The 25129-nt window shown below is 33.8% G+C and overlaps 1 protein-coding gene across 1 annotated transcript in view; it reads right to left on the bottom strand.

The window, feature by feature from the left end:
• Window positions 1-25129, bottom strand: part of LOC118196675 (uncharacterized) — a 99538-nt gene that overhangs the window by 21840 nt on the left and 52569 nt on the right. The window contains exons 5-6 of the mRNA XM_085812499.1: window positions 12634-12892; window positions 100-221 (exon numbers count right to left, since the gene is read on the bottom strand). Of these exons, the coding sequence (XP_085668625.1) occupies window positions 100-221; window positions 12634-12892 (381 nt within the window). The remainder of the gene's footprint in view (window positions 1-99; window positions 222-12633; window positions 12893-25129) is intronic.

Below are 25129 nucleotides of genomic sequence, written 5' to 3' on the forward strand. Positions count from 1 at the left end.
ATAAATTTTCAAATTTCAGAAATATGTTCTGAATATTTTCGTGAATTTTTACAGTAAAGAAATACTACTGAAAATTTGTATTCATGAAAAAACACTTACCTGAAAGTACACCTTTAGCAATGATAGGTAATCTTGTAATGCTCGTTAACCAAGTGATATCTTTGAAAGTTAGAGAAGCATCTAATGGTGGCATTTGACGTCTGTTAGGTAAATTTGCGAATCTGAAATGAAATAACATTCATCATCAGTAGCTGAATGTGACATAAACATGTCTCTAACGCATACAATATATTTATCGAATATATAGATAGGAAAAAATGGATAGATCACAAAACGTTAACCTACTAAAATAATGAGTTTAAGATTGCTAAAAAAAATCTGAAGGATTTCAGATTTTACATTACGCCCAAAGGGGCGTTTTTTTTATTTGCATACGCATACGCCTTTCGAGAGTACTTAAACTAATGTTCTTTTGGGCTAAAAATACTCAAAAACAGTATAGCCTTATAATTTCTGATAGATTGTCTCGTGCCCTGGAGATAAAAATGTTTTATTCCGCACAGTGTTGCCATTGCTTGCTTTGAAATAGTTGAGCTTGTTAATCAAAGATTCTTTAAAGTTTTACAAAATTTTAAATGGACAATAAAGCAAATTCGGCATCTCGAAGCCAGAATTCGGGTGACATTATTAAACATTTGATGGCTCCATGTACCGTTGTTTTTCGTTGTGATAGAAACATACATTCATCTTTCCTTATTTAATTTCTTTAAATAAAATACAGAGCCACAACGTTTGGTGGTAACAATTTGAAACCTGAAATGGGCATTTATAGACAGTCAGATATTGCATTATTATTGTGATGTGCACAGGTACAATTACAAGAGACATCGCACTACGATTTCACCGTTAGTGGTACAGGTATAGTATCGCCCGCCTACGTTTTAATGGAGAATACCTCTGGGGGCTGTCAAGGGTCTCGCAACCCTCTTTTCCTACCTTCGAATTACTCGAAAGTCTTTCGGCTCTGACAATTTTAAGTGCCCCAATGTCGTACAGATGTTATACACTTGTCATGCCTTCGACAGGATTAAACCCGGGCTAACTGTAAAGCAACCAGCATGAATAATATCTCTACCCATCAGGTTGGCTTGGGATGTACACATGTGATGAGATGAAACAAAAAAAAAAAAAAAAAAAAAAAAAAAATTGACGATACTCGGAAGCGTTGTTAGTACACAAATCCAAGCAGTGACGACATTTCTCTTGGCACGTTTATCTACACATATTATAAGGTATTTCTTTCGCCTTCTTAGCATGCCTGCAATGATCAGCACGCTCGGCGCGTATTCGAGAGATTCGTGGTTCGAGTCCCAGAGAGTGCATTGCTCATTTTTCATGACTCCTGCTTCCAAATAACCTAATATCTCTACAATATTACGGCAGTGCCTTTTAACAACCAGATTCAATAATTGCAATAAAGTATACGAATGTCACTTGACATTCACTTGAATTGAATGTCACTTGAATTGTAAATAAAGCATACGAATGTCACTTGACTCTCCCACGAAATCTTTTAAACGTACTATAAATGTAATGTTTAATATATTTCAAAATTCCAGCGGCACATTGTTTCGTAAAGAGATTAGATGAAACGTTTACCCCTCAATAAGTATTCGTTTGAATGCTATATAAGATTAAATATATATGATATTCGTATCTAAATGGACTAAGGTTGTAGAGGCATTAGGCTATTTCGAAGAAGGAGAGATAAAAAATGAGCAATGCCCTCGCAGGGACTCGAACCGCAGACCTCTCGAATACGCGCCGAGTGTGCTGACCACTATATCACGAAGACATGCTAAGGAGGCGGGAGAAATACCTTATGTATATTCCCGCTTTTTTAAAGGGCGACTGGGGATTAGGGAACTCAATCGCCAAATCCTGGTGGTGGAGAATCCATCATCCAGCACCTTTTCAGTTCGGACGCCAAAAATATCAAACGTTTAGTAAAAGAATTAAGCAGAATGTCTTAAAGTATTCTTTGACGTTTCTTCAAAAGCATGATCTAAGCGTCGCTGTAGCGCTTTATAATTCAATGAGATTTAGTGTTAATTACAATCGAATTTTGCAAGTCCAAATTATAGTTCAGTTTAAAACAGATAAGACATTCTTATCTGTAACATTATCTTTGTACCTTTTTATTATTTAATTCTTTATAAGCTTCCTAAACATTTAACGTAAATAACACATATATAATGACGGCTTTGATTAAGTTTTATTAAAGAGGTTTATTGATACTTAGAATATCGAAACATATTCTTCACACTGGATTCAAATGTTTCTAATGCGCAATTTCAGGTATTTTTAATAATATAAAAATGTAAAAATTAGACAACTCTCTAAGAGAATTATTTAATGAGAAACTTAGGTATATTTTTATATTATATATTAATAAAATTATTAATTCATTTTTATTAAAAATTTAGATTCTTTCATGTTATTGTAAGCTCCACCAGGAAAAAATTCTCTTACATTTACAGAAATAAAGTAATAAAATTCTGAAGTTATTTGCTCTTTGATATTATTGAGTTTAAACTTAATATCTTTCATTATAAATTTTGATTAAGACACAATTACTAACTGTTCATTGTTCTCTATGTATGTCGTTTGGAAAATAGCCAGACTGAATGTCTAGACAAAGAGACATCTTATATTGTAATGCTGTTTCAGATATTAGAGCCATAGTATGTTTTTCTTTCTTTTTGTCATCTTGGCAGGAAATCGTTAGGTATTTATTGTCTTCAAGTTAAATTAAAAACAAAAATCCGAAAAAGGAACATGAATTCCATTTAAGTCTAACACATTCCTCTCATGTTAGATGATATTTTTAGTCCTTTAAAATAGGGGAAAATAATATGATTATTTGAATAATTTAGATTAATGGATTTATATATTACGAAAAATAGCATGCGTTCAGGAAAGTATCCTGAATTTTCATGAACAGAATACTGCCTAACAGCAAATTTTACAAAAATTATGTTAATGATTGGACGCTAGAGTTACATGCCTTTGAAAGCTGACTACAATATCTGCTTATTAATATATTGTAAGAATTTAAATTTCACCAGATTTAAATTCTGAAACAGGAATTCATTTCAGCTAAGGTTGAACAGTTTATGGACTAGTTCAAATTAATTTTTATTACATTGATATTTCTTTCATTCAATGACACTTTCATTAAAGCTCTCTTTCATCTACCTATTGACCAACTCAGTGTCATTTCCAATATCGTAATGGAGGGAATCAAGAACCCATGAACATTCCTCATAATTACCATTTTGAAAATAATTTTTAAACTGTGATCTCAGATTTCGAAATGGGAACATATGTCATTGCACATTTATTTTTCCAATGACAATGAAATCTTTTACTAAAAAGAATTCTAATCTGTAAATGCAGGAAAAAATTTGTTGGTTTTACGCAGCTAACCCACAAGTAAGATTTACTCCCAAACCCCTTTATTTTCTCACGGATATTTAGAACAGTCAAAGAATTACTTTGTAGATAAATATTCAGTTCCTTTGGCTTGGGAAAAAAAGGCATGAAAATGAGCTTGTAAAGTCACTAAGAGTTTTTTGAAGCAGGATTTATGAAAAATGAACATTGCCCTCGTCAGGTCTCTACCCACGGACCGCTCGAATACGCATTGAGCATGCTGACCGTTACACCACGAAGGCATGTTAAGAAGGCGAGAGAAATGCCTTATATGCTCTCCCTTTTAAAGTGAGACTGGGGATTAGGGAACCCAGTCGCCAGTCCTGGTGGGAGAAAATCATCATGCGCCACGTTTTTTAATTCGGGCGCCACTATAGAGTCATTAGGATTTTTTTGAAGCAGGAGTCATGACAAATGAGCAATGCTCTCAGCGGTACTCGAACCACAGACGTCTCTAATACGCGCCGAGCGTGTTGACCATTACACCGCCAAGCCATGTTAAGAAGGCGGAAGAAATACCTTATAAGCTTAGCCAATTGTCATCAGCAAGAAACGATATAAATACTCTTTAATTTTGTTTACATATAATATGAATTCTTGCCTTAATTCAAAGAGGCTTGTGAGTAGCACACACAGTAAAATCTAGCGAAGTTCACAATGAAGATGAAACTATTTCTGCTAGCTATTCAAATCATAATAAAGTAATTAAAATATTCTGCAGCTCAGATAATTTGGCCACCCGCTACAAGTTTTTAATCAAAAGCTCCTCACCACCAAGCCTTTAATTTTATGTGCAAACATCAATCTTCTTTAGAACTTACCTTACCGCTGTGTTAGCAGAGTACCAACTGTGTCAACACAAAGTGCCTTCGAATGCCTACATCATCTTCCAACCTACTGCAATGCATGGTACACCGCACGTATACATCATGCACCAACTTCGACTATGCTTAAGCACTAGTGCACACGTCAGTGACCATCAGTACCTTAGATAATTCTCTTAAACTATTCACTGTCATAGTAACTGTGCAATCATTGTGATTGTGTACTCAAACTACTGTGCCTAATATAGTGTCTGCGCTGTAGCGACTGTACCAACTTATAGCAATTGCGTTAAAACATAGTGACTGTACCAAACTCCAAATTTAGTACTATTAGTACCAGGGGACAGGGACAGGGAAAAGTGGATGGAGCACCAGAATTTCGTCAGTGACTTTTACAGGTGTTGCTCCGCCGCACTACTGTATCCCGCTGGACTTTTAGTTGGGCCGCATCGGATGCTAGCCTACCAAGACATTTACATAGTAATTTTACATTAATACTAGACTTACGTATTGAATATACAATTACAAAGACACAGTATACAATTATTACAAATAAATTAACCTATTAACAAAAGTTGGATTATGGCAAATTAATATAACATAATTACTTCGAACATACATACAAACTTTCATTGTACATTGTACTTCATACAAACAATACATTTACATTAGCATATCTAGTTACATCGAATTACAATAAACATCTTTTTAAGGAACTAATTGGGGAAGGTTTTTTTTTGGTGCATCTTATTATACTTAGTTGAATTACTAAGGCGAGTTATCTTATTAATACATTTCCTTTCATTTTCTAACTTGTTACACACAACTGCATCAGCACTGAAGTCTTACATTATTATTTTTGTAAATTAATGTATCATAAATACAGAAAATATACATTAGAAAATCACATAATACTTACATTTACACTAATATATCTAATAGAGTCGTATATTATTTATAATATTTTTAATTAATGATTTAATTATTACAAGATTTTCCCCCCTTATCTCCTAATACAGTCCAAATTCTTAATGTAACTATTTTATAAGTGTAAACTAAACTTTAGTACAGCCTGAACTCTTGCAAATTTGAACTATAGTGCAGACTGTACTTTCAGCGAACTCTAACTCCTGGCACCCATAACTCTACATCCGGTACTCATTGCTTCATGTCTGTGTTTAAGTACTCACAGCACACTTACAACCACAAGGATACCAGCAATACACATATGACTCCCTTAACCCCATTCTGTATTTTAGCATTTTTTTTTAGCATTTTAGGTTTTTACTCTTGCATTACTATCTTATAAATATGTCTCTTTTCATATTTTTCTTAATATCAATGCATCCTTATGTTCGTATCTGTTAGTATTTGTTTGTTTTTGTCTGTACATGTATCTATTCTTGTATATGTTTTGTATATTTTTATGTATCTATGTTATTCCAACGTCTATGCACACTCGCAAAGCTATTGTCACGTAACCATTGTCAAACAATAATCCTCAGCCTCTATTTGGCCATGTATTCATCTTTAGATCTGTGTTATAAACTCCCGAGGCAATCTCACGGGGACTCAGGGAGTTGTTGTTCCTAGATAGGGGAGGTCGTGGGACACACGCCTGTTTACCTATGTTAAACACCAGGCGTCCTCCGTCACCTGTCACCTGTCACCTGCATTAATAAATGAACTTTAATGCTGCCTTCTAACACTGCTTTGAATTTACGTGATGAACCTTTGGCGGTCAAGGCTTTCCCGTGAATGAAACAATGAATCCAGATAGCAGGGGGTGCAAGAACTCTTACTGCGGCACCTATAGGGAGAGTACTAGCTCCATACGAACAACAACCTACATGTTTTTATCAATTAATTTTAGTCTCTGCCATATGCCCCTTAAAATTTTTTTCTCTAACTCTTCGAGATAGCAGAGTCTTCGAAAATAAATATCTTCATGAATGCCATTGTTCAGTTCAAATTAACATAATAAATCAACTGTACATTATTCAAAATTCTGTTGTCTACCTGAAGTGAAGAAAACACTTTCTTTTATACTAATCATGCCGTTGATTCGGGGCGTAAGTGCTTTAGGCATGGTTTAAATGGTTGAGTTGGCTTCTGACCCAGATAAATACGTATTTATATATTCCGAGTTTAATGCCAACTCAGCGGATGCTTTTATTTGATCTGCTTACACTATATACACTATATTACATACGATTACAGGGCCCTTGAAGTATATGTACACAGTTTACCTACCTTGCAACTTGAATTAGGTAAAATATATTACATGGGCACGGTTACAAGGCCTTTGAAGAAGTATGTATCCGCAGCATACATTCTTTACAGAGATTAGTTTGCCTTTCAATTTGAAAGTATTTATGTGTTTCTTTTTTTATTTATTTTACTAGAAGTTGATTTTTAATTTCCGAAATACACTCTGTTTTACATCGTAATCCTAAAAATTCTTAGTAATAGCTGTGATTTCACTGAAAAACATTTTTAGGTACGTTGGGTGATGTTTATTTTAAATGTAGTTGCGGTTAAACTGCAGCTTGTATAATGTTTAAATGATTCTAATGAATCACAGAAATTCAAAATATTTAATGCCCAACGACAATGCTCATGCTATATATTAAAAATAGCTATTTAGAAAGGAGTAAGGAAGATAATGCTAAAATCAGGCAAAAAATGCAATTCAAAGTGGGAAGATACGACTCAAAAGGGGAGGGGGAGAAAAGCTAATGATGATGACAGTGAAATCTCAGATGTTTTAGTCTGAATGAATGATACAATTAGATTATTAAAAATCCTCGGGAAAAGGAAAAACAAGAAAGTGCATTATTAATATACACTAGATTGGAGGGGACTGCCTAATTAGTTCTGAAGTGTATCCCATGATTCTGTAAAATCCTGCTGTTCATATTGTGCAGATGAATAATTAAAACAGTAAGTAGTAATAGCGTAGAAGTTGTTACATTTATCTCTTTCAATGTACACTTAAATTTAATGTAATTAATTACTTAATTTAACAAAAATAAGTGTGACCGGTAAGAATATATAACTAATCAGAATGCCTGGCATTTTTTTTCCTTTTAACAAACTTTATTGGTTTTTAACATTTTTTAATGAATTTAGTTTCTTCGTTTGTTTGAGTTCAAACGAAAATCAAATTTTCTACTCATTCATTCATCGGATGCGTTTGAAAATTTTCCCAAATTCGCATTTATAATAAAAATACAATATTTCACAGGATTTCTGAAGAGCGAAAAAAAAACTATTAATACTGGATCTTTCGCACAAATCGTTATTTAATGTGTAGATATAATGCGAAATTGTGACCTTAATTGTATAGGATAGATAAAAAATTAGCCCTCAGCATGAACGTTTTTTAGAATTTTTAACACAATTCTCCAAATTTTGCTCATGAAAAAATTAAACAATGATGAAATTTCTTAATTTAAACTGACAATGAAAAATTTTCAAATCAAAATTTTTATTACTTCATTGTTAACAAGACTGTGATTATTAGTGTATTTTAGGGGATTTACTGTTTCATTTATTTTTTTGGAAGATTTATCATTTTTTTATAATCATTGACTGTTAGCTTATGATTTTTTAAAGCAAGCCTATGGTTTCTATCCGCATCCGAAATCGAAGCCCTAAATATAGGAGTTATTTAAATGACCTCAATGTAATCTTACACAAAGTTAGAAATAATAATTTTAAAAGTTTAAGGTCAGTGATTTCACTTTTTTAGCGGTATAAAATAAAATGTAGAGAAACCTTTGAATCGGCTGGGTTTTAATTAAATGCTATAAAAGGGGAATTTTTTTCCTTTATCATATCTGACAAAATGTTTGATCATATGTGACAAAAACAAAATTTTATGTTTTTTTGTATACGAATTATATTGAAAATTAATAGTTTCAAGAAGGATACAAGTGTCAACCCCGGAATTATATAAAATATATACATTTTATATACAAATATACAAAAATGGTTAATTTCAGTTCGCCTTAATGTCTTTTTGACAAATTTGATTTAAAAATTCGCATTTTTAGCCCACGATTTAATTTTTGTTCACATATGATCAATAATACTTACTATAGGAGGTAAAATTCATCTTATATTTTATAATACATGCATCAAAGAATAAAACACTTATGTGAACCTACTAGTACTTTTAATGTATGTATCCTAGGGATCAGGTTTTATGGGCCCAGCAAAAAATGAGCAATGACTTTGTGACTCCAGTGACCTTTAAATTAGTTTTGATTATTTAGATATTTCCTGGTGAACACTCACCATGCCTGTCGCATACTGTTATGAGCCTAACAGGAAAGATGTTTGGTTAATTTAATTAACCAGTTAACTGTGGCGCCCTCGTTTAAGAGTGCGCACCGTTTTGTGTCGCCAGAATCGAGCCATGACGAGTATACTCGACAATCACAGAGTAAGCTGCGCTGGTAACATATTGGATGAAAAAGATGGGTTTATTTTATAAAAGGGAAAATTTTATTACTAATATTTACTTATTTGGTTAACATAAGCATATGTTACATACATATTAACTTAAAAACTAAAAATGCAATAAATTAAATTAAATATTATACATATTAAAGTAAGAATTTAAATTCCTGCTGTGGAGTGACATTCAGCGAAACAGGGTACTATACACAATGGGACTTTGCAAATCGAACACCAGTAACGCGATTCCTTCCTGATCTTACGTTTGTAGCAATGTGAAAACCTTCGCGTAGGTTTATTTATTTATTTTTTACATGATTCCCGCCTAATTGGCTTATATTAGGTCTAAAATGGTCGAATTTGTGTCGATTTATTTCTTTCGATTGGATACGTCGCAAAAGTGTCTTCAATAAATTTGAACAATACGTTGATACGAGATAATGTTCCATTATTTTTTTATATAATATGAATGCATTCATACACATAACGTCTAGGAAATGGAGAAATATCTTTTTGTAGTACTTTTTGAGTCGTTTTCTTGCTGTGGAGTACGTTATGATAATTCCATCACTCATATCCACTCCACCCATTTTTTTTATTATAATCAATCACTAGCTCCGGTTTCTTTGTTATTATTTTCTTTTCTCTGTTTCTATTACGTTGCTTTATACGCGCACTGCTTACACTGATTTATACGCATGACGAGTATACTCGTCAATACACAAAATCGTGCAGCTTTTCCATGACTAGTATACTCGTCAACCACAGTTAACTGGTTAAGGCAAATCACGCAAGGGCTGACTGCTAAGCGGGGAACCCTTGGCATAGACTGTCTCGCATTTAACTGAAACTGTTTTTCATTCACGTTACACACGCGTAAAACCATAAAAACGTTTATACAGCCAGTCTGTTCCCCGTGACAGGAACCCGGGTGGAACTATTCGTATTTAACAGTCTTACCCTCTCTGCATTGGTTTGGCGCTAGGAAATTTAGATGGAAATGATAAATGTGAATGTTTAAAGGCCATTTGCATCATATGGCTGTATATAATCTTCAAAAGACAATATGTTTTATTATTCTCTGTTTTATACTTTCCCACGTAATGATTTCATACAACTTTAAAAATCTTTTTCTGTTTTTCTTGCTTTTAAAGGCCATCAATTTTACGTTTTAGAAAAAAATTCTGTAATCTGCAGTCAGTAGAATTCCTTATTATTTTATAAATGTTAGGATATCTGCATTTTAAAATATTTTTTCGAAAATAGGAAACCCCCATTGGTCATTTAAGTGTCTCATCACCCATACTGTTGCACAGAGTGCACCAAGGGGGTGACGGAATTACAGTTGTGACAAAAAGAACACTCTGTCCTGATTTTAACGCCGGGAAACGTATTCGAGGATCTTCTCCCCCGTTTTCCGTAGTATCAACTTCTCAAAAGGACTTTCGACTCGACAGTATTTCAAGTGCTCTCATGCCGCAAACCGATTATACTAATACTAATAGCCGTACCTCCTGCAAAATTGGAATCTGAGCCCAAGAGTATGTAATGCCGGCTTCTCTACTACGTCAATGTTTGCGGAAATACTTTACTTCCCTATCTTTTATTATAGAAAATTCACTTATCGACTAATCCTGTGTATCCGTTTATTTTTTTACAATTTAATTATATCTTCGCTCTTACATTTTTCTTATGATGTTTTTCTCATACCACAATGGTTCCATTCTTGACATTTTTCTCGGCAGCAGGTACACATTTTCAAAATCTAAAATGTTATGCCCTAATGCTAAGCTTTCTGAAAAATAAAACTCGATTTGCCATCAACCATTCTATTTTTTCCCTGTTATTCCATTCCCGAAGGTAACATCAGTGTTTCGGTTAGCTCATTTATGCAATTTTTGCGGTATTTGCAAATAGAAGGATTTTTCAAATAAGTGTATTTCAAAGAAATACGTGGGCTTATGAACTGATGAGATTTTTGTTCCATTTTCGATGTAACATGTTGGCTGGTTCCCATACGTTTTTTACTGCTTGTGTGTAAGTGTTTGTTGGAATAAGAAAGCAGAACTAAACTGAAAAGCAAAATGATATAAATGAAACTAATCTCTTGTAATTAAAGCTTTACATATACAATAATGTAACTTCAACGCGAAAACATACTTTAATTTCACTTTTTCTTCAAACAGTTAAATTTCAGCATGTCTTCTCCAAGGTAGTTTGAGAAGTACAGAATTATTCACAATTCGACGAAACATTTTACATGTAAACTACGCTATTCATGCCAAATTTTTTGCATAGAAATATAGTTAATCCATTAAACGTTTTTTGTATTTATTTATCAATTTCTCCTATTTGCTGATATGGTAGACATCGATGCAATGTACTTGTATTCATCAGAAAGTGGCCCACACACAGATAAATGAAAACAAAATGAAAATAAACATTCCAAAAGATAACTGTTGGGTTTATTTCCACAGATAGGCCATTATGATGATAATTTGCAAAAGTATCTCAGCGAATATGTATCAGAAATACGGAGTCTGCAAAAACATCTGAATCAAAGTTTAAAACAAACTGGATAGAAAGCATAGGACAAGACACTGATTTTAACGTAAATGGTCATTACGGAATACAGCTTCAATTTCGTTTGCCATTTTCTTTTACGTGTCTAATGATGTGCGTTTGGGCGACCACAATATACAGACACTCGTGTTAGATGAAACGGTTAAAAAGTTGGCTGTTCTATCAGCAAACATAAACATTAAAATTTTGTTAAGTACAGGATGGTACTAAATTAACAGAAAAGTAAAAATTCTAAAAATATAGAAAACGGTACAATGCAATTTTCACGGATATGTACAGAAACGTATGGGGTAATTTTTTTTTAATAATGAAAACTTGTATTGTCAAAATAGTTAAATTTTTATTTCAAATAGCAGGTGAACACTGTTGGCCGTCTTTATTAGCCATATTGAAAGAAGTTACTCTTGATCAATATAGGAAGAATTATGCCTGATTCCTGTTAAGTGGTACGCAGAGAATCAGGCCACCTCTTACGCCAATTTGAGAATGATGGCAGTTGTACTGAACGCTTAATTCAGACAAAGGTTGCTTTCCAGTGGGTGCGATCACATTGTGGCCTTTGGGAAAATGAGATGACAGACCTTTTGCCAAAGGTACTCGGATTTTCCAAAGGTCTTCCAGAGACCTATATCTTCACTTTGCTAAACTTGAAATAAATAGAATTGAGGAAAAATCCTTTCGTAATCCTGCTGTTAGTGTTACTGAAAATAAGTCATGGAGGCTGAAAATAAGCCACAGAGTGACTGTGTCTCGTACTCTGTGGCCGAGTTTAGAATATTGACTGGAAATGGCTCCCTTGGTGCTCATTTGTTTCGTTTTAATATGACTGTCTCACTTTTATGTGCTTTGTGCGATTCTGGACAAGTCATGGACGCTGCTTATCTGTACGTGTTCTCTGCAGTTAAGAGTTTGGACTGTACTGTAAAGAAGTGTTGGAGAGCTCATTGCCTAATGACCTGATGGTCAATGGCCAGGCATTTGGTAAATAAATATCGAACGCTTATAGCCCTTACTAACTGTGCTGCACTACTGTACAAACTTCAGACGAAACTAAAGTTAAAATTATAACTATTCTGGAAACAGCACTCATGATCAGTAGAAATCAAGCCATGTGTATTTTACAATTTGAAGAGACCTGTCTCATTTTGATCTGAATTAAATAAAACTTCACTTTTATACGTTATAATTTTATATTACATTAATTTTATAGCTCAAGTCTTTATATCGAAATTCTAAAAACATTAATATCATTTCTTGGCGAACTTACCCATCCCCAACTGTTCCAGCGAGGGATCTAGAACCGCATGTGACGTCACCAAGAATGGGAGAATCAACTGTGACAACAATAGCCTTGAAACCAGCCCTTTCTGCTCTTCGGATGATATCAATAGTTATACTTCTATTCTGGAACACATATACTTGCATCCACAGATGTGAAGGGGAGTTTCTAGCGGCGAATGCTACATCTTCAATCAAACTTGAGGATAAAGTGCTTAGAATCATGACAGTTTTCATGCCACCAAGAGCTGTAGAAAAATGAAATAAGATGGGAAAAGCTGTAAAAATGCTAATTGAAACAATAGGAAATTCCTGTCATAGTTTTAGTATAACAAATGATTTACATTATTACCTTACATTTCACTTTATTTTAGTCCATGCATTAAGTGTATTAAACTATCCATTATTCTCTAAACTATGAAAAACTGTCATAGAAGGGAAACATACACTCATTAGTGCGTAATGACGTACATGAAGGAGTTATTTTGATACCAACAGTTTAACATTAATTTGAAATAATTATTTATGTCAAATTTTACTAAAGAATATTAGATTAGCAATTAATCTTTGTATACGGGAAAAGTAATATTCATTAATATTTCATCTTTAAGATATATACTCTCAAAATGGGAAAAATACGTCTAAATCTCTAAATAAAGCAGATTATTACTTTCCTGTTCTAAATAACGAAGTATTGTAATCGCATAAAATTTCAGACCTATAATTTTAACGGAAATATCAATTCTGACCGTTCCCGAATCATAATGGAAAACTTTTGCCTGACTTCAGTATATACGGACATTTCTGTCTCTACATATTGAAGGACTCGTTTTCCAAAACAGATTGTAAAATGCATTTAAAAATGCATTTAAAAGGGATTTTTTTTACGTCCGACCGTCCTTACATATGCATGTATCTCGCATAACTCAAAAATGATTAGGCGTAGAACGTTGAAATTTCGTATATGGGACTGCTATAACACCTATTTGTGCAATTCCCTTTTTTCTTGCTGCAGTCGGCAGTACCAAACACACATACACACACACACACATATATATAAGAAGGTAACGAGGTGGATATATATGTACATATGTATCCACCTCTTTTCTCGGCCATTGTTTTCAAGATCATTGGACGTATATATTTCCAGTAACAAATATGTTTTAATCCTTAGAAAAACGAAGCCTTAGTCAGTCCGTATGATTAGAATACCGAAACGAATGTCCCCGTCTATTACACGTCCCGTCCGTTTTCTCCCCTCCTCGTCCATTAATGCAAAAAAGGGTGCGAATATTTCAAATGACATTTTTTCTACCTTCTAACAAAGAAGCTTTCAGTAGCATTTTAAGACAAGTTGTCTGCAATTAAATGAATGCAATGCATTTGGGGAACTGCAACACTTGCATAGCTTTAGGGGGGGCAAGAAAACTTTGCAATCTCGACCATTTCGGGCAGTTGTGGTCGTTTGAATAAAAGGCTATCTCAGGCGTTTTAGCCTACAAACGGTTAAATGACGAAAATGTTCATGTTTTGGCAAAGTCAAATTAAAAAAAAAAAAAAAAATACTTTCGACAAATAATAAAAACTATCTTTTAATACTGTCTCTCGGTTCCTATATTTATATTTGAAAAACAGGAAGTTTGACCCCAGTACAACAAAAAGGTAGCCCGGATATTTAATTTCAAAGTTAGAAACTTTTATACTTTCCGTTTCCTACCCTCTAAAGCAAAATGAACGAAATTTAGCGCTAATAATTAATTCTTCGTTGGTGGCAAAATGATAAAATCCCTAACATAAAAACAGAATTTTTGTACTGAGAGACGGAATGGTGAATTCTAGACTCTGAATGGATAAAGTTCTTGTTAAAAATGAAAAGTTAAAAATATGAAAAGTTAAAAAGTTAAAAATGAGCATTCTGTTAAATGCTCATTTTTAAATAACTATTACATTCTCATTAACATAATTATTTAACAACATTCCTGTGCTTCTAATTCGTTATTGGATTATCAAACGCATTTCTGTGTCTACTTTATAGACGAAATTACCTATAATTTGACACTTAAATTAATTTAACTTTTGACTTGAATAACTCAAACACTATTTATCTTTGAGTTCTCCCTCTCAGAATGAGAATGATAACCTCTTTGGGTTTCAAGTGTTCTTTAAATTAACATGATTAAGAATCTAAGCTTTTTAATTAGAAGCAAGGAGTTAAAAGAGAGGGAATAAAAAACTAGAACTTTTTTTTTTTTTATGTTTTACCACCTGGATATTTTTTTTTACCTTCAACCTTTTAAAGCAACGTTAATTAAGGCTTTCTTGAAATTAAATACTATCTGGTTACTTCAGAGAATACTCTTAAATCTCTCCTATTTACAAGAAGATAGTAAAAAAGCACAAGTTAACAAATTAAGATATTTTTTATCTCTTTCCGTATTTTATTGGAAAAATATTGCCTTTTCTACAATTTTTTTATCCGCTTTATGATTCCAATGAGAAAAGTACCCCATTTACATTGAAAAAATGCCATATCTTTTTACTTAATTTTTGTTATAAAACTATAATAGAGTTTTATAATCAGAATTTTTATTAAATATGTAATATTTTTGTGTTTATTAAATCGTGATCTTTAAATTTTTTCTTTTCTATCCCTTTCCTTGGCTCCTACCAGGATTCAAATTAGTTAACAGAACAGGTTAGTTCGACTTGGGGTAAACTGCTTTTAGCAGCTACCACTGACCTTCCACCAACCAGGTTTGCCCAGCACTGAACCTTAAGTTATCTGAATTGTTTTTATCGTATTGTTAGGTGTGTTTGCTCGCGTGATTAGAGAGCTACAGCCAAAACTTATAATAATATCTTGACTTTTTTTTTATATACATTAATTCCACGAGCAGAGATGAATCAATCATTCTTCCTTAAATCACCTGAAGATTTAGCTTAAAGTGCATACAAGTATCGGATAAATGAAACTGTAAAATAAGAGGAAAGAGTTTAGCTATCACACTGTACAGGACAACTATATTGTTTAAATGTTAAATAAACCACTCAGGTAATGCCACGACTACTGCAGTACCGAAAGGCTCGGGTCCGAATTCCGGAGAAGGCATGGATGTTTGTAATTGTATAGTATCTTTGCGGCATAGGGGCACTCTAAATATGGAGGGCCAAAAGTCATCTGATACAACTTGGTGGCAGGCCAAAGGAGTGGGACCTGGGGTGCTCTTCCTCAAAATTGGGATTGAAGAAAAAGTCAAACCTCCTTAAAGGTCTGGCAACTATTCTTCCATGAAATTCATGGACCAGACAACAACAACAACAACGCTACACACGTAATTGCCATAGCTATAAACTTTATTAACGCTAACTATAATAACTACGTCTAGTTGAGTGATCTTGATTTCGTTCTGCAACCGCTGTTTATTTGTATGCTTGAAGACAAATAAATTTTAATGTATCACATTTTTATTCAATACCGTAATAAAATATTAGATTTAATTATGTGAATTCCCCTTCATTCTATTTAGAGAAAAATGAATTATATTAAGAATCATATTTTCCTCATATACACAACTACATTCCTTTTCCTTGAAAAATACCTTAAAATATTAGGGTAACCTTATTTTCATATAGTGGCTGTATTGTTCTATTTGTTACAAAAAAGGAAATTATTGCAGACACAAACACATATTTATCGTATTTTTCCGCTTTCTTAGCGTGCCTTCTAGGTGTAGTGGTCTGCACGCTGGACGCGTATTCCAGAGGTCCGTGGTTCGATTGTCGGCGAAAGCGTTGGTCACTTTTCACCTCTCCTGCTTCCAAAAAAACACCTAATGTCTCCACAGTGGCGCCCGAACTAAAAGGACGGTGGTTGATGATTCTCCACGCCCAGGATTTGGCGATTGGGTCTCTAAAAACCACAGTCGCTTTTTAAAAGGGGAAGTATATAAAGTATTTCTCCAGCCTTCTTAGCGTGCCTTCGTCGTGTAATCGTCTACACGCTGAACGCGTATTTTAGACGTCCGTGGTTCGATTCCCGGCAAAGGCGTTGCATTTGTAAAACAGGTTTTTCTAAGAACACGCCATGAAAAGTAAACCTTTCTTAGGTTCAGCACGTCAGGTTTACGTCAGATAGAACAGTTATGTACTTCACTCTCCAGTATAAGCTACTTTAAATAAATGTAAATGATCCGATTTGAGGATTTAAATTTTATCAATACAACTCTCGTTAATTGGCACAGGATAATGATCCTTCAAGCACATCATTTATATCTCAATGCTTGTTTTCTGTATAATAAAATTAATGTGTTTTCTAGAACGCGCTTTAAACTCAACCAAGGGATTTACAAAATTTTCATTGGTTTTAAAATAATGTTTATTTTCAAATGTTAATGGCCATTCAATGCAGAAATTCGTTCCATAACTTCTCCAAACATGAGACACCAGGAACTACCATCATGCTGATGTTAGTCCGATGACAGATAAATTGACGTCAAAATTTTAAACTGCTTTTTAAAGTAATTTTTCCTTTTTTTCTCCTAGTTAAATAATACACTCCTTAGATTTACATGAATGTATTCATGACAGATCAAGAAATTTGGCAGCCTGATCTGAAATATTTTACGGTATGCAATATAAATTACGTAAAGTTTTATAAAATATCCAAATAAAAGTTTATTTTTAAATACAAGATAAGCTTTAAACTTCAGATATCGTTTCTGGGGCAGGAAAAGTAAGATATTCGCTCAGAAGCTAACATTTAAAAATTGATGGCCTTTTCATTATCAAACACGTGATCTATTATGATCTATTTAACAGGGAAAAAAGTCTCTGATCGATTGTATCGGTTGCAACGGTTGCTCAAACTCCAAAATGATTTGAATAATGGGTAAGGTAGGATATTTGTGACGACAGTATCTTTGAAAAAAGTGGCTGTTTAAAACTCATCAATGCGAAAGCCAATTTAAAAGTCTGGTGGCAGGAAAAGAGGGGAACGATAGGCACAGTTGATTCCTGATCAATCTAAGAATGGAGCTGCGTTGAAGTTATACTCTTGGCATTTGTGAACTAATGTGCTCCATGTATTACAGCAACGGGACAGAGGACAAATAACAGCAACGACCACACGAAAGAGAATGTTTATTAGTTAATTTGTAGGGACATTAGGTATTTTTTAAAAAGCAAGGGATTTGAAAAATGAGCAATGCCCTAGCTGGGACTCGAACAATGTACCTGTCAAATAGGCGCCGAGTGTGCTGGCCATTACACCACGAAGGTATGCTGAGAAGCCGGGAGAAATGCCTTATATATTCCCCCTTTTAACCCCAGGGAGACTGGGGTTTAGGGGAACCTGGTGGTGGAGAATCATCATTCACCACCTTTTAATTCGGGCGCCTCTGTAGAGACATTATGCTATTTTGAAGCAGAAGAAGAGACAAATGAGCAATGCCCTCGCCAAGACTTGAATCACAGAACCATACGCGCCCAGTGTACTCGCTGTTAAACAACGAAGGCATGCTAAGAAAGCGGGAGAAATAAATTAAATTTAGAAATATGTTTATATTTCTATTGTTTTTAAATGTGTTTTAACTTTAATTTTGCATCATTTTATGTATTTAAAACTTGATTCACGATTCCACCAATACCAGATTATAATCAGCCCCAAATTAAATTTACCAATAAAGTTCGAAATATTGCATACAATGTAATTTTTCTGTGTATCTAATTCGCGATTTGATAACAAGTATAAATTTTACAGAGATTCCTTTATTTTAAAGCACTAGTTACCGCTTTTGCTAACAGTGATCTTCAATAAGTGTTTTGGCGCACCAGCGGTCGAGCGGTAAAGTCGCTGAACACTGGTAGTTCAGCTCGAGACTCGAATCTTGTAAACGGTTTAACTGCATGGGCGTTTTAATAGTTTTACCCATGTGTAACGTGTATACCAGCCAGTTTCCTTCAGAAAGTTCTCCACGAAGGCATCTCTGCCCTTAGGCCTCGCATGCCATAATGTTTTGTATAATCAAGTAAACCAATCAATAAGTGTTTATTAATGCTGTGAGGAGTCTGTACAGGATGGTACAAATGGCTGCATGTATATACATGTATATACGACAAGAACAAACGGACTTTGCTCATTATTCTGTTTATAGAAATAAATCAAATAAGGTTAGCTTTCTTGCGATAATTTTAAAAACGTGGTAAAATTTAGTAAAAGGCTAAAAAATTTAATTTTTTTTTGAGGCCATCTGCAAAGTTCCAACAAGAAAGCTTACCTTAGACTGAAATATCTTTCAAAGGGAAGAGGAAAAATTTCGTGGTAATTAAAATGGCGTCTACATCTACATGATTTGAAAAGTTTATTTAATTTCATGAAACACCAAATTTCAAACCTAAGAATTTCTATTAACGCAAATTTGAAATAGTTCAAATCTGATGACTGATTTCTAATTGATTTCTGATTGATTCAGTTTCTAATGAAAAATGTCTTTCTTCAGAAATTGCATTTGAAATAATTAACACGTGTGGCTTTCTTTGCTTCTCTTCAGTAGCAAATTCAAAATTTGCAACTAAACTTATCTAGGTCAGTAGTATATTCAAAATTTGCAACTAAACTTATCTAGGTCAATTTCTAATCCCACGAATCTTTTCACTTTTTTCATGTCTCCTCTAAAAATCGTTTTTTAAGGGCCTTGTTATTAGCCTAAAGGGAGTTAGCCGAGAAGGCCACATAAATATTTAATTAATTTCAAAACGACATTTTGCGTCGATTCATTTTTCCAACTGTTGCCACCAAATATTATCGCCATGTATAATATTTGAAGAAACCAAATAATGAAGAATCTGCATGAATGTTTCTCGCAGTGTGAGGAAACAACGGTACATAGAGTCATCAAATTTTGAATAACTAGTTTTCCAACCGAACATGAGCACTTGGAAGGCCGAATTTCGAGTTTGTTTTATTAGGTGTTTAAAATTTTGTAAAACTTTAACGAATTTTCGATAACAAACTCAAGGATTTGAAAGCAAGCAATGGCAAAATTGTACGGAAAATATAGCATTTTTATCTCCAGCGTACCAGAATGGGTATTGAAAATTCTAAAGATATACTGTTTTGCTGTTGAATTTTTTTTTTTTTTTTTTTTGTGTGTGTGTGTGTTTGTGTTTTAAGTGCAAAGAACATGATATTAAATGAAGAATGAAGAAAGGTAACATAAAATGTTTAAAATAAACGCCATTTTGGGCGTAATATAAAATCTGGAAGCTTCCAGGCTTTCTTTTTTTTTATTTAAATTCGATATAATTATGCTAAAATCTATCACCTGAACAATATCGACATAGGATGTATGCCTCTTTTCATTTATTTATTCCTTAAACTGTAGCTGACGCGAAGCTGAAAAGATATTTTGTCTTACAATCTCTTTGAAACACCTTTATTTATGATATTATAAATATACAAAGGTAGCTTGTGAATGAAGGATAATAAAATATTGTTCCATCTCACTGCGGATAGTCCATTTATTGCACATTATGCTTTCATTTACTCTATGATTCACTTAAAATACCACTCACGATATACCAACGAAAAACATAAATTCAGATCACGTAAGGGTGGCTTAAAGTATATGCTTACAAAGAACTATTAAATGAAATAGATTCTTACAGACAAAGAGTAACGAGAATCGGCGAAAAAAAAAAGCTACATTTCTTTTATTTTGTTTCTCTTTCTAGACATCATCGGTAATGTTCATGACATACAATTAAGTAGATGTAAAGATAATGGTATATATTAAGCAGCTACCAGTCTAATCTTGATTGCGGAAGGATAAGGAATTACACATTTTGCATTGGTTAGATATATTTTATCATGTTTTAGTTAATAAACTTTATCATTTCTTGAAATATTTCCTCTATTATATGGTTAGGAATATATTTCCTTTCTCAAGAAACACTAAAAAAGTACTAATATGAAATGGATGTATAGGTGTAAACTAGGTAAATTTCTTTTTCAAATTGCCACACAGACGGTATAGTGGTTAGGGGCACCTACTGCGATACCGAAACGACCGGGTTCGAATCCCGGAGAAGACATAGATGTAACTGCCCGTCACATCATAAGACGTAACGGTGGCATGTTATGTGCCTGCACAATAAAATAGACACCACTTCTGGCCTTTGGAGTGGTGGCCAATGCTGAATAGTTAAGTGTCCGGCATTAGATAAAAATAAATATTTTTCTAATTTTTAGTAAACTAAAAACAAACAAAAACATGTTTTATTCTTGATACAAATAAAAATGATTTATTTCGTTATAAATCTGCGCAACAATATCTACACATCTGGAAATTCTACTTTGTTCTTAAAGCAGTAACATTTAAGTAAATAATGCAAGTTTTTTAAATTGTATATATATTTAAAGAGAGATATTTGAAACATTGTTGCATATTAGTCGACTTATATTCTTTATCTCTAGAAAATAAGTTGTTTTTGTTACTGTTGTTGAATAATGCTCACTTGTCATACCTATAGTTAGCTCAAGCGCAGGAAATTCCACGTGGCAAGTAACGCATGATTACTCCTGGCAACAGCCTAGAGAGCCATGCATGTCTCGGTTAGATTGAGCTCCGTTCCGCCCCCAATTTCGATGGACAGCATCCCGATGAGATGGCTCCGAGGGTCTGCTATTCTTCCCCTACCATCAATCTCTTGAGAAGGCTTTAGGCTCTCTGCATATTTAGAATGCCCCCATGCCGCACGGAAACTATACATTTACAAACATCTATGCCTTCTCCGGCACGGTACTTAGCGACGCTCACCACTATACCGGTTAAGCTGCAGAAGGTAAGTAGATGGTAAATAAATGGTACATCACCTTATTTCAGTTTCGAATATTTGGTTTAGATGGTACAGCCCTACCCTGGTGGTGGCGGCTGGTTACCCTGGTTCGTAAATGTATCTAATGTATTTGCAATTGATGCGGGCGAGTTTATTGCTCTTCGATGAAAATTTTTTAAGTGCGGAAATAACCTAGTTACTTAGACAAAAAATACATCATTCGAAAGCCCGTCGGTTCGGCAAGCATTTTGAGACTACTCACGGGTCTGTGCGACAAGTCATTATGGAATAGTCGGCGAAATTCTATGATTATCTTCTAAACTCAAGTCAGCCGTTTAAGCTGAATTGAAAGTTAAATTTCAGGCAATTCAAAGAGTAAATTCATTTGTACAAAATCCTAGTGGATACCTTGAAACTCTTGGGCCATTTGACTACAAAAGGATTTACTTCGTCAGGGCTTGTCCTCAGCATAACCGGCAACTTAGTATCTTAGAGACGTTTGTTTACTTTGATTACATTGAAAATAACATTAACTTTGTGTATTGTAAATTGAATAATTTAGTTATATTTGTTATTATTTATAGAATTAATAAATATTCAAAATTGTATTTATTGAGTTTACAATATTTTATTTTTATATTCATTATGGTATATATATTGTTTTCATAATATTCAATATAATTTCTGTTATAAATAAGTTACACTAAACTAGACCACTTTTCTACTCAGTTTCATTTTCCATAAATATCTATCTCTGTTGCCATTCTACAGTAAACTTTCTTTTCTTCTTCAATAACATTTAAATACATTGCTTAAGTGTTTTTTGCATTTGCTTTAAGGTTCAACTCCTTGTTATTCAGAAAAGTTTTAATAATAGTGTTATAATCAATAGATTTGGTACTTTGTAGCGTAGCTATACTTAATAGCTATACTTAATACCTAGCTAAATTGTAAATTAATAATTATTAATAGAATTATGATTTTGACACATGGATTGCCGTGTGGCTATTTTCCACCCCTTTCCTAACACATAGTAACACTTTTAATTCATTCATTATCTCATGTTATTGGCCATAGAACTTGATCTTTTTAGCATATCAATTAACTAAGCTTAAATAATAGCATTTGTAGTGGTCTGTAGAGTTTTTATCACCTAGTATCTTGATTAGAGCGTTGACATTATATGTAAACATTGTATTACATATAGAGTACTTTAGTAGAACACTTGGATTTATTGATTTAATTGGAATGGAAGGTGATTCTCCGTTTGCTGAAGTACTTCTTACTAAATTGAGTAAAAGTAAGGACTTTAAAATTACGAAAATCTGATATCAGAAACTTACGTTCGTTATGTAAGTCCTTCAAGAAGAAAGAAATTCTAATAAAATTTCAGCAGGACTCAACAGCGCACCAGAGCAACCATATTACACTTTTGAAGGAATTAGGTGAACTCGATGCAGAAACATGAAAATAAGATTAATGCCTTTCAAACGCTGTCGGATGATATAAGGAGAGGATGACATATGTTCCTGAAACTAAAGATATTTAAGTAAATACTGACTGGTCTTTTATCTCAGTTTTAAGTGAATGTCCGCAGACCTTGGAGTCTCATGTGGATAATTATTTAGTGCCTGGGTCAACGGATGCTTTGATTAACACAGATTGGACTAGTATTTCTGTTGCCAGTGATGGTGTTCAGACTTCTTTGCCTCTCATTCATGGTCAAATGCTGCAAGCTTCGGTTCCTGATGACATGACTTTTAGTGATCGTGTTCAATTAGATGTTTCTCGAGATTTTACGATTAAAGAGTCTCCAGATTTTAGAATTAAAGCCTACAACTCCTATGCCAGAAATCAAGCTCTCTTACTCCAAGGTTGTGCAACGTTCAGAAGATGACCCCCCTTCATCACCCTGGTGCAAAAGAAAAAGAAACGCTTGCAGCTCCTGCAGAAACTCACAGATTATATACTCTTGATAGCTCCTACTGACTCCACCATCACTCCGTCTGCATTGGAACATCAGTTGGCTTCGAAGATCACCCTAACAAAACTGGGTATCCCTATCCAGCAAATTCGCCCCACAAGAACCTGGGAATTACTTATACGTTGTCATACCAAGGAACACTTGAACAAGCTTAAAGAATCGTTAAATCTGACACAACACTTAAAAATGCAATAATGCAATAAAAATCAGAGAACCAAGACCACAAAGAGAATTCATAATACGTTTCGGCGTTCCAGCGGAAGTAAGCACGCAGGATCTTATAACAGCACTAGAGATGCATCCCCCCATCGAATCAAGAAGGTGCCTTAGCTGTACACTGTTGCATCGCTCGGACGCCAAAAATAATTGGGTCATTAGTCTAGATAAAGAGAACTCTCAAAAACGTGGCATCAGTAGACGTATTTTTATAGGATTCTATTCCTGCCCATTCAGGAAATACCATAGGATCATTAGGTGCATTAACTGCGAGGATCTTGGACATACCAGTAAATTTTGCCAGAATACTCTAGTGTGCGTAAATTGTGCAGGAACTCAGGAGCATACTAACAGCAATTGCACCGCACAGCCCAACTGTCATAATTGCATTAGAGTTTGATTATCGACATCCAGCAAATTCTAAATTGTGTCCTTCATACAAACAGGAACCCAGAGAGCCAGATAGAACAGAATTAGAATGTATGATGTAGAATGTATTAAGTATTCTCTAGAATCGTACTTGTATTTGTGTATTACTGTATTTATTGTATTATGTAAGTAATGTATTGTACCTAACAGTTTAATCCGAATTTTTATTAGCACTTCTTTTTATCAAATGTCGTGTATATCATATACCTTTATCTACTTAGTGTACATAGCTTTTCCACAATTTATGTTATTTACTGTGACTTATGTGTACTTTTCACTAAGAAACTGCTAATACTAAATTAATTGTATATAGATTTATGTTTTTCTGCTCTTAACTATATGTATATGGCTTTATGTCTATCTGTTTTTATTCATATGTATTCCGGCTTCATGTTCACCTCTCAACTGATGTGCATCTTACACCTGTTTACTTGTTACTTGTACTTTACTTGTTACTTGTACTTTACCTGTTACTTGTACTTATTACTTGTACTTATTACTTGTACTTTACTTGTTACTTGTTAACCCTGTTTACTTGTGTATCTATTTGAATTAATCTAGAATTCTATCTTCTGTATTGTATATTCTGTATAATGTATTATGTATATTGTATTATGTATTATGTACGTAGAATGTATTCTGAGTGTAGAATGTATTAAGTATTCAGAATTGTATCTTCTGCATTATGTCATGGAACTTATGTATGCGTCATGGAACTTATGCTTTACTTAGAACTCTCGCATAGTATAATATAACATGTAATGACCTCTTCTTCTAAACGAACCAATGAACAATGCATCAGGAACTCTGAACAAATACACATTTTATAGTGCACATGAACTATATCAACAGCGGCCTTAATACTCGTATGTATGTTACATCTTGCAGAGCAGACTCAATTATACCTTGTCTCATATTCCGCAAGTGTTATGAAAATCATCATATGTCTATGAACAAAAGTAGCACTGATACTAATAATTGAATTTTGCATAATAAATGCCCGTGTGACTGCCAGCCAGCT

The sequence above is a fragment of the Stegodyphus dumicola genome, chromosome 3 (assembly GCF_044657685.1).
Source record: "Stegodyphus dumicola isolate Sdum_Otavi_A_Nest chromosome 3, ASM4465768v1".
Lineage (NCBI taxonomy): Eukaryota > Metazoa > Arthropoda > Arachnida > Araneae > Eresidae > Stegodyphus > Stegodyphus dumicola.